At 37.0% G+C, this 12,644-nt stretch overlaps 1 protein-coding gene across 4 annotated transcripts in view; it reads left to right on the forward strand.

The window, feature by feature from the left end:
• Window positions 1–12,644, forward strand: part of PPP3CC (protein phosphatase 3 catalytic subunit gamma) — an 88,323-nt gene that overhangs the window by 56,013 nt on the left and 19,666 nt on the right. For all 4 annotated transcript variants that reach the window (XM_053578817.1, XM_053578818.1, XM_053578820.1 and 1 more), the window contains exons 5-8: window positions 457–602; window positions 2,925–3,064; window positions 8,644–8,721; window positions 8,808–8,902. In XM_053578817.1, the coding sequence (XP_053434792.1) occupies window positions 457–602; window positions 2,925–3,064; window positions 8,644–8,721; window positions 8,808–8,902 (459 nt within the window). The remainder of the gene's footprint in view (window positions 1–456; window positions 603–2,924; window positions 3,065–8,643; window positions 8,722–8,807; window positions 8,903–12,644) is intronic.

Below are 12,644 nucleotides of genomic sequence, written 5' to 3' on the forward strand. Positions count from 1 at the left end.
CCCGCCACCTTCGGCATATGGGGCTGGCGCCCTACTCACTGAGCCACAGGTGCCGCCCGTGTCAATGTATCTTATAAAACCTTTATTACACAGCTGCCAGAGACCCACAAGGGATATAACCAGTTATGAGTTACTGCCTTCAGAGGAACCCAGAGCTATAGCTTCTTACCAGGTAGTTAGGTAATTCTGCCAAATAACACAGCTGACAGTCACCTTATCAGGTTTCCAGGGTAACAGCACTAGGAAATACAAGGTCATACTTGTCTTTAAGAGAAGGAAAGAGATTTTGTTAACCCTTCATATATAACTTTTCCAAAAGTTTTACAAAGATGATTATTGTCAAAATTGTGTGAAATAAATGGCTTTAATAACTTCATATTCTCCTGGCTTATGTCCTTTTTAAATATGGTAACATTTTAGCTGTTCTTCCTTTTACTGTTTTTCCTTTTTTGGTAGGTCGAATCAAATATTCTGAACAGGTGTATGATGCATGTATGGATACATTTGACTGTCTTCCACTTGCTGCCCTCTTAAACCAGCAGTTTCTCTGTGTACATGGAGGAATGTCACCTGAAATTACTTGTTTAGATGACATCAAGAGAGTAAGTAACTTTTTCCTTTTCTTTTCTTTTTTTTTTTTTGAGACAAAGTCTTACTATGTAGCCCTTGGTAGAGTGCTGTGGTGTCACAGCTCACAGCAACTTCAAAATCTTGGGCTTAAGTGATTTTCTTGCCTCAGCCTCCCAAGGAGCTGGGACTACAGGCGCCCACCACAATGCCCAGCTATTTTTTTGTTGTAGTTGTTTAGCAGGCCTGGGCTGTGTTCAAACCCACCATCCCTGGTGTATGTGGCCAGCACCTTAGCCGCTGAGCTACAGGTGCCAAGCCAAAGTAACTTTTTCTTAGTCTCATGGAGTTTATCTTTTTGATTTTTTTTCATTGAAGTCAACCACTATATTTTGAACTGAAATTTTTTAAATACAGATTTTTAAAAAAATGGGCTGGTGCAGTGGCTTAATCCCAGCACTTCAGAAGGTGGAGGCAGAAGAATCACTTGAGCTCAGAAGTTCAAGACCAGCCTGAATAAGAGCAAGAACCTGTCTCTACTAAAAATAAAAAAAATTAGCCAGACTTGGTGGTGCATGCCTGTACTCCCAGTTACTTAGGAGGCTGAGGCAGAATGGTCGCCTGAGCCCACAAGTTTGAGGTTGATGTGAACTATGATGACAGCACTACACTGTAGCCCAGGTGAGCAACAGAGCAAAACTCTGTCTCAAAAAAAAAGTAGGGTGCGGGCGGCGCCTGTGGCTCAGTCTGTAGGGCGCCGGCCCCATATACCGAGGGTGACGGGTTCAAACCCGGCCCCGGCCGAACTGCAACCAGAAAATAGCCGGGCGTTGTGGCGGGCACCTGTAGTCCCAGCTACTTGGGAGGCTGAGGCAAGAGAATCACTGAAGTCCAGGAGTTGGAGGTTGCTGTGAGCTGTGTGAGGCCACGGCACTCTACTGAGGGTCATAAAGTGAGACTGTCTCTACAAAAAAAAAAAAAAAAAAAAAGTAGGGCGCTTGCCCCATATACCTGAGGTGGCGGGTTCAAACCCAGCCCTGGCCAAAACTGCAAAAAAAAAAAAAAAAATTACCTGTGACTTCAATATTGCAAGATAACTACTATTACCATTTTGATATAATATATACCTACCAGAAATTTGCTATAATTTTTTATGAAATTTGTGCTTTTACCAGCTAGAAACTTAACATCGTCAGACTATAGCCCTGTAACTTTAAATTCTGTCACATTGTGAAAGAAAAGAAGCCAGGGTGCTAATTCCAGTCCTGCCATTAATGTGTAACCTTGACCAAATCACTTAATCAGTTATATCTTCTTCCCCTATGAAATGAGGAAGGGGGAATAGATGGTCTGAGGACTGTGCCACTCTGAAATTTATTGACTTTTGACACTTAATTGCTTGCCTTAAGTAGTGATTATTATTTCCAAGATTCTGTATCTTCATTATCGAAAAAGTGTTTTTTCACTTATGTTATTCTACATGACCATCTCTTCTTTACTGTTGTGTTGCCTTACCTCTCTTACAAGCACTGAAACTAAAGATTTTTCTATTGATAAAATTGTTGTCTCTGAATTAAAGTCAGCCTCCTCGGGGTAAGAGGGTATACTGTATGTACTGACTTTCCTCCTGCCTTTATCATCTTGAAAATACTCAGGACTTCTCTTTTACATAGTAAATTTTGAATTTTATTATTCTGAATCAATTGTATTAATAAAAAGCTCCTCTTTCACGCAGTAGAAGTTCTTTTCTTAGCACTGAGCTATTCTGGTTACTTCTTTTCTTTTGGTTTTCATGCTTTTAACTAAAGTAGCAATAACTAAAGGCTTAAGTTAATAACTCATATTAAAATACCTCTGTTGCATAGAATGGAAAGGATAAACAGGATAAATGCCCTTACAAAATAAAATTAGCATTCTTTAAAATGAAGAAATCTCCTTTGGAATGAGGTAAACAAGAAACAGAACCATCATAAAACCTTCCTGCTCATATGGTAACAAATTAACTTTACATAGTCTTGCTAAAATAGTATGTCTCTATAGTGGTTGATTTCACATTCAAATTCAATGACTACTGCTTTAAGATTAGTAAGTGGGTCCTTTTCTACAGTATAATTAGATGACAAGAATATAAGAATTTAGTACAGAAAAATAATAAAAATTGTGTAACAAAATTCATTAAATATTTCTTTTCTTGGTGGAAAATCCTTTAGGAATTTACCTTTTCTCTTAATAGAGCCTTGTGGATGGAAAGGTTTTTGTTGTAGTTGTTGTTTGTTTCTTTGTTTTTGACACATCCTACTTTCTAAAAACCTTTTGCTTTTCTGATTTTTTTCTTTTGTTTTTTGTCTATCTTTTAGTTAGACAGGTTTACTGAACCTCCTGCCTTTGGGCCAGTGTGTGACCTGCTTTGGTCTGATCCCTCAGAGGATTATGGCAATGAAAAGACCATGGAGCACTATACCCACAACACTGTTCGAGGGTGCTCTTATTTTTACAGGTGAGCTAATCCTTGAAGTAGAAATTATGAAAGGAAATTGTAATACATTTCATCAGGTTATTTTTAAACGTCTTATATCTCAAACAAATACAGTATAGGCACTTCTATTTACTGTTTTGATTAATAGAAAGCAGAAATCTTGTCTGTTTGGTTTTTTAATATTTTCTTAGGTATTATGCTTAAGAAGTATAATAACATCAAACATGATTGTACATTTGACAGTGCTTTGACATTGCTGTGTGACTTTATGTCATCTGACTATTTGTTCCTAAAGATGATCTATACACTTTTTAAAAATAAAGATTTCTTGGCTCTTTCCCCAGAGATTCTGACTCACTAGGTCTGAGACAGGGGAATCCTGTTATGTTTTAAAAAGCTCTCCAGCTTTTGAAACTGCTGGTGTAGACAAAGATATAAAAAGAAAAGGACATTGTGAACTAAGCCCAGTACATTTCCTGGAAGTTATATTAAATCTAACACGTGAGCTTTCATTGTGATTTAATACTCAAAAATAGGAAAATTTAGAGAACTTTGAAATCTAATAATCTCAATGTTTTATTGTAAAATGACAAATAATACATATATTTCATCCCCCCAAAATCTATATATATATATATATATTTTTTTTTTTTGTAGAGACAGAGTCTCACTTTATGGCCCTTGGTAGAGTGCCGTGGCCTCACACAGCTCACAGCAACCTCCAACTCCTGGGCTTAAGCGATTCTCTTGCCTCAGCCTCCCAAATAGCTGGGACTACAGGCGCCCGCCACAACACCCGGCTATTTTTTTGTTGCAGTTTGGCCGGGGCTGGGTTTGAACCCGCCACCCGCGGCATATGGGGCCGGCGCCCTGCTCACTGAGCACAGGCGCCGCCCCCAAAATCTATATTTTAGCTAACAATGCATTCATTATATGAAATACAGACACCACACAGTGTTAATTTAGCATTCTTCTAAACTTTTTTCATGCCACTTTTTCCAGTGACTAATATGATGAAATTATTTAACTTTTATTTCTTCTTATGTTGCTTAAAATAAAGAGCATACTATGTGTTTATCATTGGCAGAATATAAACTGGTACAATTTCTGTGTATATCAACTTGTCAATATCTCTCAATTATAAATGCACATGGCCTTTGATCCAGAAATTCTCCTTCTAATAGGGAACCCTGTGGGTATACAGTTGATCCTTATTATTAGAGGATTTTGTATTTGTGAGTTCCCCTACTCAACTAAGGTTTATCCGTAACCCCCACATCAATACTTATAGAGGTTTCACAGTCATTCATAGACAGGACTGTGCAGAGTGATAAAAAATTTTAATTTCTCTGCACACGTTCCCAGCTGAGGTTGAACAAAATGATGCTTTGCCCCTTTTATTTTAGCTCTCATATTATAAAGTTATTCTTTTGTGGTCTGTTTAGTGCAATGTTTTTAATGTTTTTGTGCTTTTTGTTAGTACCTTTTCATAGAAACGTATCTAAAACAAAGTTATACAGGGTGTCCATAAAGTTTGTATGCAATTTACTATGTTAAACAATTTTAAATTGCACGCGAACTTAAATTGCACTCCGTCGTAGTGGATGAAAATGCAGTGACCAGAGACTCACAGGGAGTTAACCCTGTGTTTCCCCTTGAACTAATGATTTGTTATTTGCTAATTCAGTTTTCGCAGCAACAGTAGGAAATGTAGCTATACTGGGAATAATGAGAATTGACTCTACTTGCAAATATATAAAATGTATATATAAGCTAATTCATTGCTGCTGCATTTGTGATAGAAGATGGAAAGTTACCTATGTGTTCAATAGAAGACTAGATAAATAAGTTATGATATATCCAGACAATAGAATACTATAAGGCAATTTTTTTAAAATGAAAAAAACACAAGTCTTCTGTTATCCTTTGAGAAAAAAACAAAATGAAAAAGCACTATGTACTGATATGAAATAAACACAAAATGTGAAAAAGACATAGTACAGAGTTATGTCTGCTATCTGCTAGTATTTCTTTAAAAAGGGAGAAGAAAAGGGACATATCTGTGTGTGTATATGTATAATTTCTTGAAATGGATTGAATATCTCTAAAAAGAGTACTGAAGAAATTAGGAACATTTATGGTTTTCAAGGTAGCTGAGAGACAGGGATGAGAGGGAGGTATATCCTTTTGTATTTTTAACTCTTACATCATGTGAGTGTACCATCATTTTATTTTCTTCTATTTGTTTACTTTTTTTTTTTTTTGAGACAGAGTCTCACTTTGTTGTCCTCATAGAGTGCACTGGCATCATAGCTCACAGCAATCTCTAACTCTTAGGCTCAAGTGATTCTCTTGCCTCAGCCTCCCTGAGTAGCTGGGACCACAGGCGCTTGCCACAACACTCAGCTATTTTTAGAAATGGGGTCTCACTCTAGCTCAGGCTGGTCTTGAATCTGTGACCCCATGCAATCTGCCCACCTCAGCCTCCCGAAGTGCTGGGATTAGAGGCGTGACCCATTGTTTACTTATTTTTAGCTTTATTGAGGTATAATTGACCAAAAGATTGTATATATAAAGTATATAACCAGACCTTTTACTATACATATACAATGGCTGAATGCTATGTCATTATGCATACGTACATACACATTTTATTTATTCATTCATTTGTCAATGAGCATTTAGATTATTTCCATGTCTTGGGTGCTGTGAATAATACTACAGTGAACACAGGCATGCACCTATCTCTTCAAGATACTAATTTCATTTCCTTTGGATATATACCCAGAAATGGTATTGCTGGATCATGTGGTAGTATTATTTATAATTTTATATATAATTTTTTGAAGAATCTCCGTATCATTTTTTATAATGGCTATACTAATTTATATTCCCACCAGCCGTGAACAAGGGTTCCCTTTTCTTCACATCCTTGCTAACACTTGCCTTTTGTCTTTTTCATACTAACATTCTCACCGGTGTGAGGTGATACCTCATTGTAGTTTTGATTTGCATTTCTCAGATGTTTGGTGGCGATGTTTTTCATGCTTATTGGCCATTTATATGTTTTCTTTTGAGAAATATCTATTTAGGTCATTTGTTCATTTTTTAAATCAGATTCTGATTTTTTTTTCTTTTTGCCATTAAGTTGTTTGAGTTTCCTATAAATTTTGATTGTAGTTTGGAAATAACTTTCTTATTTCATAAATTGCCTTTTCACTCTGTTGATTGTTTCTTTTTTTTTTTTTTTTTTTTTGCAGTTTTTGGCCAGGGCTGGGTTTGAACCCACCACCTCTGGTATATGGGGCCGGCGCCCTACTCCTTTGAGCCACAGGCACCGCCCTGATTGTTTCTTTTGCTGTGCCAAAGCTTTATAGTTTGATGCAAGTCCAATTGTCTATTTTCACTTTTGCTGCCTGTGCTTTTGGTGATATATCCATAAAAATAATTGCCCAGACTACCGTCAAAAAGTGTTCCCAGTCTAGGTGCAACAGCCCCTGCCTGTAATCATAGCACTTTGGAAGGTGGAGGTTGGAGGATCACTTGAAGCCAGGAGTTTGAGACCAGCCTGAGCAATGTAGCCAAGATCCTGTCGCTGCAAAAAATTAAAAAATTAGCTGGGCAGGGTGGCACCTGTGGCTCAAAGGAGTAGGGCGCTGGCCCCATGTACTGGAGGTGGTGGGTTCAAACCCAGCCCTGGCCAAAAACTGCAAAAAAAAAAAAAAAAATTAGCTGGGCATGGTAGTGTGTACCTGCAGTCAGCAGCTGCTTAGGAGGCTGAGACAAGAGATTTGCTTGAGCCCAAGAGTTTGGGGTTGCAGTGAGCTATTATGATATCAGCACAGTTTAGTCTGGGCAATAAGAAGAGACCCTATATCAAAAAAAAAAAAAAACAAGAGGAAAAGAGAAAGAAACTTTCCCCTACATTTTATTCTAGTTATTTTACTGTTTTAGGTCTTTCATTTAAGTCTTTAATCCATTTGCATTTTTATATGCAGTGTGAAATGGTCCAATCTCATTATTCTGCATGTGGATATCCAGTTTTCTCAGCACCATTATTGAAGAGAATGTCCTTTTCTCATTGCATGTTCTTGACACCCTTGTTGAAGATCAGCTAACTATAGATATGTGGATTTAGTTCCACGGTGTCCATTCTTTTCCATTGGTTTATATGTCTGTTTTTATGCCAGAGTTGTATTGTTTTGATTATTGTTGCTTTGTAGTGTATTTTGAAATCAGGAAATGTGATGCCTCCAGCTTTGTTCTTCTTGCTAAAGATTGCTTTGGCTATTTGGAGTCTTATAGTTACTTATGAATTTTAGGATTTTTTTTTTTTCTATTTCTGTAAAGAATGACATTGGGATTTTGATAGGGATTGCATTGAATCTATGGATCACATTGGGTAGTATGAACATGTTTATAGTATTCTTCTAGCCATCGGTATGGGTTAGCTTTCCATTTATTTGTGTCTTCTTTAATTTCTTTCATCAATGTTTTATAGTTCTCTTTTTTTTTTTGCAGCTTTTGGCAGGGGCTGGGTTTGAACCCGCCACCTCCAGCATATGGGACCGGCGCCCTACTCTGTTGAGCTACAGGCACCGCCCCAATGTTTTATAATTTTCAATGTGCAAGTTTTTCACCTATTTGGTTAAGTTTAATTTGTATGTATGTTGATACTGTAAATGGGATAGTTTTCTTAATTTCCTTTTTAGATAGTTCGTTATATAAACTAATTTTTGTATGTTGATTTTATATCCTATAACTTTACTAAATTTGTTCATTCTTTTTTTTTTTTTTTTTTTTGAGACAGAGCCTCAAACTATTGCTCTGGGTAGAGTGCTGTAGCATCACAGCTCACAGCAACCTCCAACTCCTGGGCTTAAGTGATTCTCTTGTCTCAGCCTCCCGAGTAGCTGGGACTACAGGCGCCTGCCACAGCACCCGGCTATTTGTTTTTTTTGATTGTAGTTGTCATTGTTGTCTGGCAGGCCCAGGCTGGCTTCGAACCTGCCAGTTCTGGTGTATGTGCCTGGTGCCTTAGCAGCTTGAGCGACAGGCGCCGAACCATTGTTCCTTATTTCTAATAGTTTGCCTGTGATGCTATAAGTAAGTTCTTTTACTTTTCTAACAATTTGATAATTTGAAGGTTGAAGGAAATTATGTGTTTAGTTTTTAGTACATACACACAGACATTATAATGATACTTTTTTATGTCAAGATACTAAGAGGAAACAAAACAACATATATTATCTTAACTTTACCCCTTCTTACTATTAAAAAAGAATTATTTTAGGGCAGCATCTGTGGCTCAGTGAGTAGGGCGCCGGCCCCGTATGCCAAGGGTGGTGGGTTCAAACCCAGCCCCGGCCAAACTGCAACAACAAAAAAATAGCCGGGCATTGTGGTGGGCGCCTGTAGTCCCAGCTGCTCGGGAGGCTGAGGCAAGAGAATCACATAAGCCCAAGAGCTGGAGGTTGCTGTGAGCCGTGTGATGCCACGGCACTCTACCGAGGGCAGTAAAGTGAGACTCTGTCTCTACAAAAAAAAAAAAAAAAGAATTATTTTCTTGATGGATTTATGTGTCTACTTTTCTTTTTCAGTTACCCTGCAGTTTGTGAATTTTTGCAGAACAATAATTTATTGTCAATTATCAGAGCCCATGAAGCCCAAGATGCTGGGTAAGTTATATTAAAACTGTACCAAATATTACTGCAGAGTCTTTACCTTTAATCTGAATACAGACAGGCTGTTATCTTTCTTCCAGGTATCGAATGTACAGGAAGAGCCAAACAACAGGCTTCCCATCACTTATTACAATTTTCTCTGCTCCCAATTACCTAGATGTCTATAACAATAAAGGTAAAGGAGCCCAGCAATATCTGAGTTTGAATTTGTGAGTAAATGTGAGCTCTAGTTTCATAATATGTATGTATGTATTATTTTTAAATATAAATTTTAAGTAAGAAAAGAGAGGCTTTAATTGAAATAAAGGCTGAAAAATTTAGAATTTATGCTGCTGCTTGGTCTTCATCGCCTAAGGATTATTGGGCTCTTTGTGAGTATAAATAATGATTATAATAGGTCAGATTTGTTCTACTGAATCAAACCATAAGATGATTAGGTTAGGGTAAACGTAATTTGTTTATAACAGTACCTCAAAAATGTCACCATTGGTATTTTAATATTTGTCAATTATTAAGATATTTTTGCTCTTCTTGAGATATGGTGTAGGTAGAGTGAATAGCATACAAAAAGTCAGAAAAAGAATCTTTATTTTTGTCTAAACCCAGCCAGAAACTAAGTGTGATTTTGGGTAAGTCAAGTAATATTTCTAAACTTCAGTTTCCCATGTTAAAAAAAGGGGAATGATATGATATGCCTTTTGTTCTAGAAATTCTGCTTCTAAGACTTTATCCTCTTAAAATATTTTTTAAAGTTGAAAACTTCCATGATTTATACTTTATAAGTTTTGCTCTTACTAAAACACTTCCTGTCTCTATAATTATTGTTTATAAATTATGACTGTAAAATAATAGGACTTTGTAAACAAACATGCCAGAACGAATATATCCAAATGAGTATTGTCCTTCAAAGTAGTAACCTTGGGAGGCTATATACATATTCCAACAATGCTGTCCTTGTTCAAAAACATTTTTGGAACACCTTTTTTGGCATTGCCTTCAGAGTCTGCGACACATTGTTTTGATTATCCTCAATGATGGGAAATCTTCGTCCTTTGAGGGTGGATTTGATTTTTGGACAGCCAAAAGTCATTTGGACTCAAGACTGATAAGGTGAGTGATCAAGCTAGATGATACTATTTGGGGTCAGAAACAAGGTATGATTATAAGGTAATGAGACTGGTTTTTCTCGTGTTGCTGATGCAGTGGCTCTGGAGGCACTTCCAAAAGAGGAATTCCCAAAATATTTTGACTAGTGGCAGCATCTCTGGATTAGTTACATGGTAAGAAAGCAAGTTGTGTTGAAAACAATGTCAAGTGAGGAGTCAGAGTTCCTGGTCTAGTCTGCTTCACTTTTAAGGGTGTCACATTTTAAAAGGTGTTTGATTACTTTGAACCTCAGTTTATCTTTTAAATATCTGTCATAAAGAGTCGTTGAAGAATGTTAAAATAGTGACAATAAATATTGTTCGAAGTATAAACTGCTATTATGCTATAATTTTTACTATTACTGTGCATGATGTGATAACATCAAAGGACCACACTCATCTGATATAAAAGTCTGGTGTGTTTATAGTTGGTGGTTTCTTAAGTCTCATTACTTTATAGTCATACCTTGTACATGCTGTTGGGGAAAGAATTTTCAAAGAAGGCCAAAATATACTTAATATGTATTCTATTTAAAAGTGAACTTTGGAATAGCATAGCTCACTGAACTCTTAATTGGTTCAGTCATTTCAGTGACTTATCCATTTCTAAAAAATATTCCTTTGACTTACATTCTCTCCTAGGCTTATGTTGTTTTCTTTTTACTTATTCTTCTTCTCTGAGCCTTAACTATCCTACAACACTCTGCTTTTCCCTAAGTTCATTTGTTACTTTTTCCTTTTTCCTAATATTTCCAGTATACTAGCAACTTAGGTGCTTCCTCCCTTATCAGTATTATATTGTTAAACATCTTTAAGAACCGTTAGTGGCCCTAGTTCTCATATTTGTACTAAAGACTTTCCTTTTTCACTCTCTCTTTTTTATTTTTAACAGGTGAAAAATGATTTAACTTTATAAAAATGTAATAATACAGCAAGATTTGATTGTAGTTTTCTTATTTGTTCTATCAAGTTCATAAAAAAAAAAACACCTAAAATAAAAATCAGAAACAAACATTTTAAGGGAGCAGAGTCATTCAGAAAGACAATGAAAACAATAAGCAGCAAAAGCAGCAGCAACATGGGGAAAAAGGTGATAGTTCTGTTGTGAGGACAAAACAATCAAAGACCAGTTTTCACTCTCTTTTTAAACTTCATTTTTAAGAGAATCTATTGATTGTGCAATGGATTTATCAGTGTGCTAAGCTGAAAACATGCCCTCTAAATTAGCAGCTACTATACAGCTTACTAATTGCCAGCCCACTTTGCGTCCTTTTCTGATCTGGCTTTGCTCCTGATTATTCCTTTCATAAACTTTTTTTTTTTTTTTTGTAGAGACAGAGTTTCACCTTATCGCCCTTGGTAGAGTGCCGTGGCGTCACACAGCTCACAGCAACCTCCAAATCCTTGGGCTTAGGCGATTCTCTTGCCTCAGCCTCCCGCTTTCATTAACTTTTAAATTCACAGTCTATTCTATCTGAGTTTTCTGTGACCTTTGACATATTGGTGACTTTACTTCAAAATAATCTTATTTTCTTTGGTAGTTTCTTTTTTTTTTTTTTTTTTTTGAGACAGAGTCTCACTATGTCACCTGTGGTAGAGGGCGTCACAGTTCACAGCAACCTCATCTCTTGGGCTTAAGCAATTCTCTTGCCTCAGGCTCCAAAGTAGCTGGGACTACGGGCATCTACCGTAAGGCCCAGCTAATTTTTTTGTTGCAGTTGTCATTGTTGATTTTAACTGGCCTGGGTTAGGTTCAAACCCGCCAGCCTCGGTGTATGTGGCTAACACCCTTTCCACTGAGCTATGGGCACTATCACATTCTTTTTTTTTGTAGAGACAGAGTCTCACTGTACCGCCCTCGGGTAGAGTGCCGTGGCGTCACACGGCTCACAGCAACCTCTAACTCTTGGGCTTATGCGATTCTCTTGCCTCAGCCTCCCGAGTAGCTGGGACTACAGGCGCCCGCCACAACACCTGACTATTTTTTTGTTGCAGTTTGGCAGGGGCTGGGTTTGAACCCGCCACCCTCGGCATATGGGGCCGGCGCCCTACTCACTGAGCCACAGGCGCCGCCCCATATTCTTTAAACTTATTGGTACTTATAGGTATTTCCTAGGTTCACTGGTTACATGAAAGACCCTTAAGACATGCTTTTAAAGGAATCTTATTCTATTTTTTGTCTGTTCACTGGGAACAAACCCAAAGCAGTTTTTAAGCTCTTATTTCTAATCATCCACTATTGAGAGCCACCTCCCACTTCACTTCCTTGTCCTGTGTAGATTAAGGAAGCTATTGAATATATGTTATATTCGCTTAACCTAAATAAAGTACATATACATAGGAATAATAGGACATGAACATTATAGCCAGTGTTAAGTTTTTATGAGCTGGAGATTCTATTTTCATGTATTTTCTTCATAATCTATGGTATATATAGACATTCAATGACTTAAATTTTGAGAACACTAGGTTATTCTATAACAAATTGGAACCAAAAGATGACCTATATTTCTGCATTTCTGGAGAACTGTTAATAACTGTTATATTTTATGACCACAATAAGAATAATTAAGAGAATATTACAAACAACATTGTGGGTGGTGAAGACCAAGGAATTAGATTTTAAGACTTTTAAAATATAAGGAAAATCAGTTGGCATCAAAGTATGTATGCAGTTATATGAACTGGTTAATACCACATGTTAGACATTTATGTTGTGCTAGCAATATACTGTGTGTCAGAGAAATAGGCAGTTTTAAAATTCACTATATA

This window comes from Nycticebus coucang, chromosome 24 (assembly GCF_027406575.1).
Source record: "Nycticebus coucang isolate mNycCou1 chromosome 24, mNycCou1.pri, whole genome shotgun sequence".
NCBI lineage: Eukaryota > Metazoa > Chordata > Mammalia > Primates > Lorisidae > Nycticebus > Nycticebus coucang.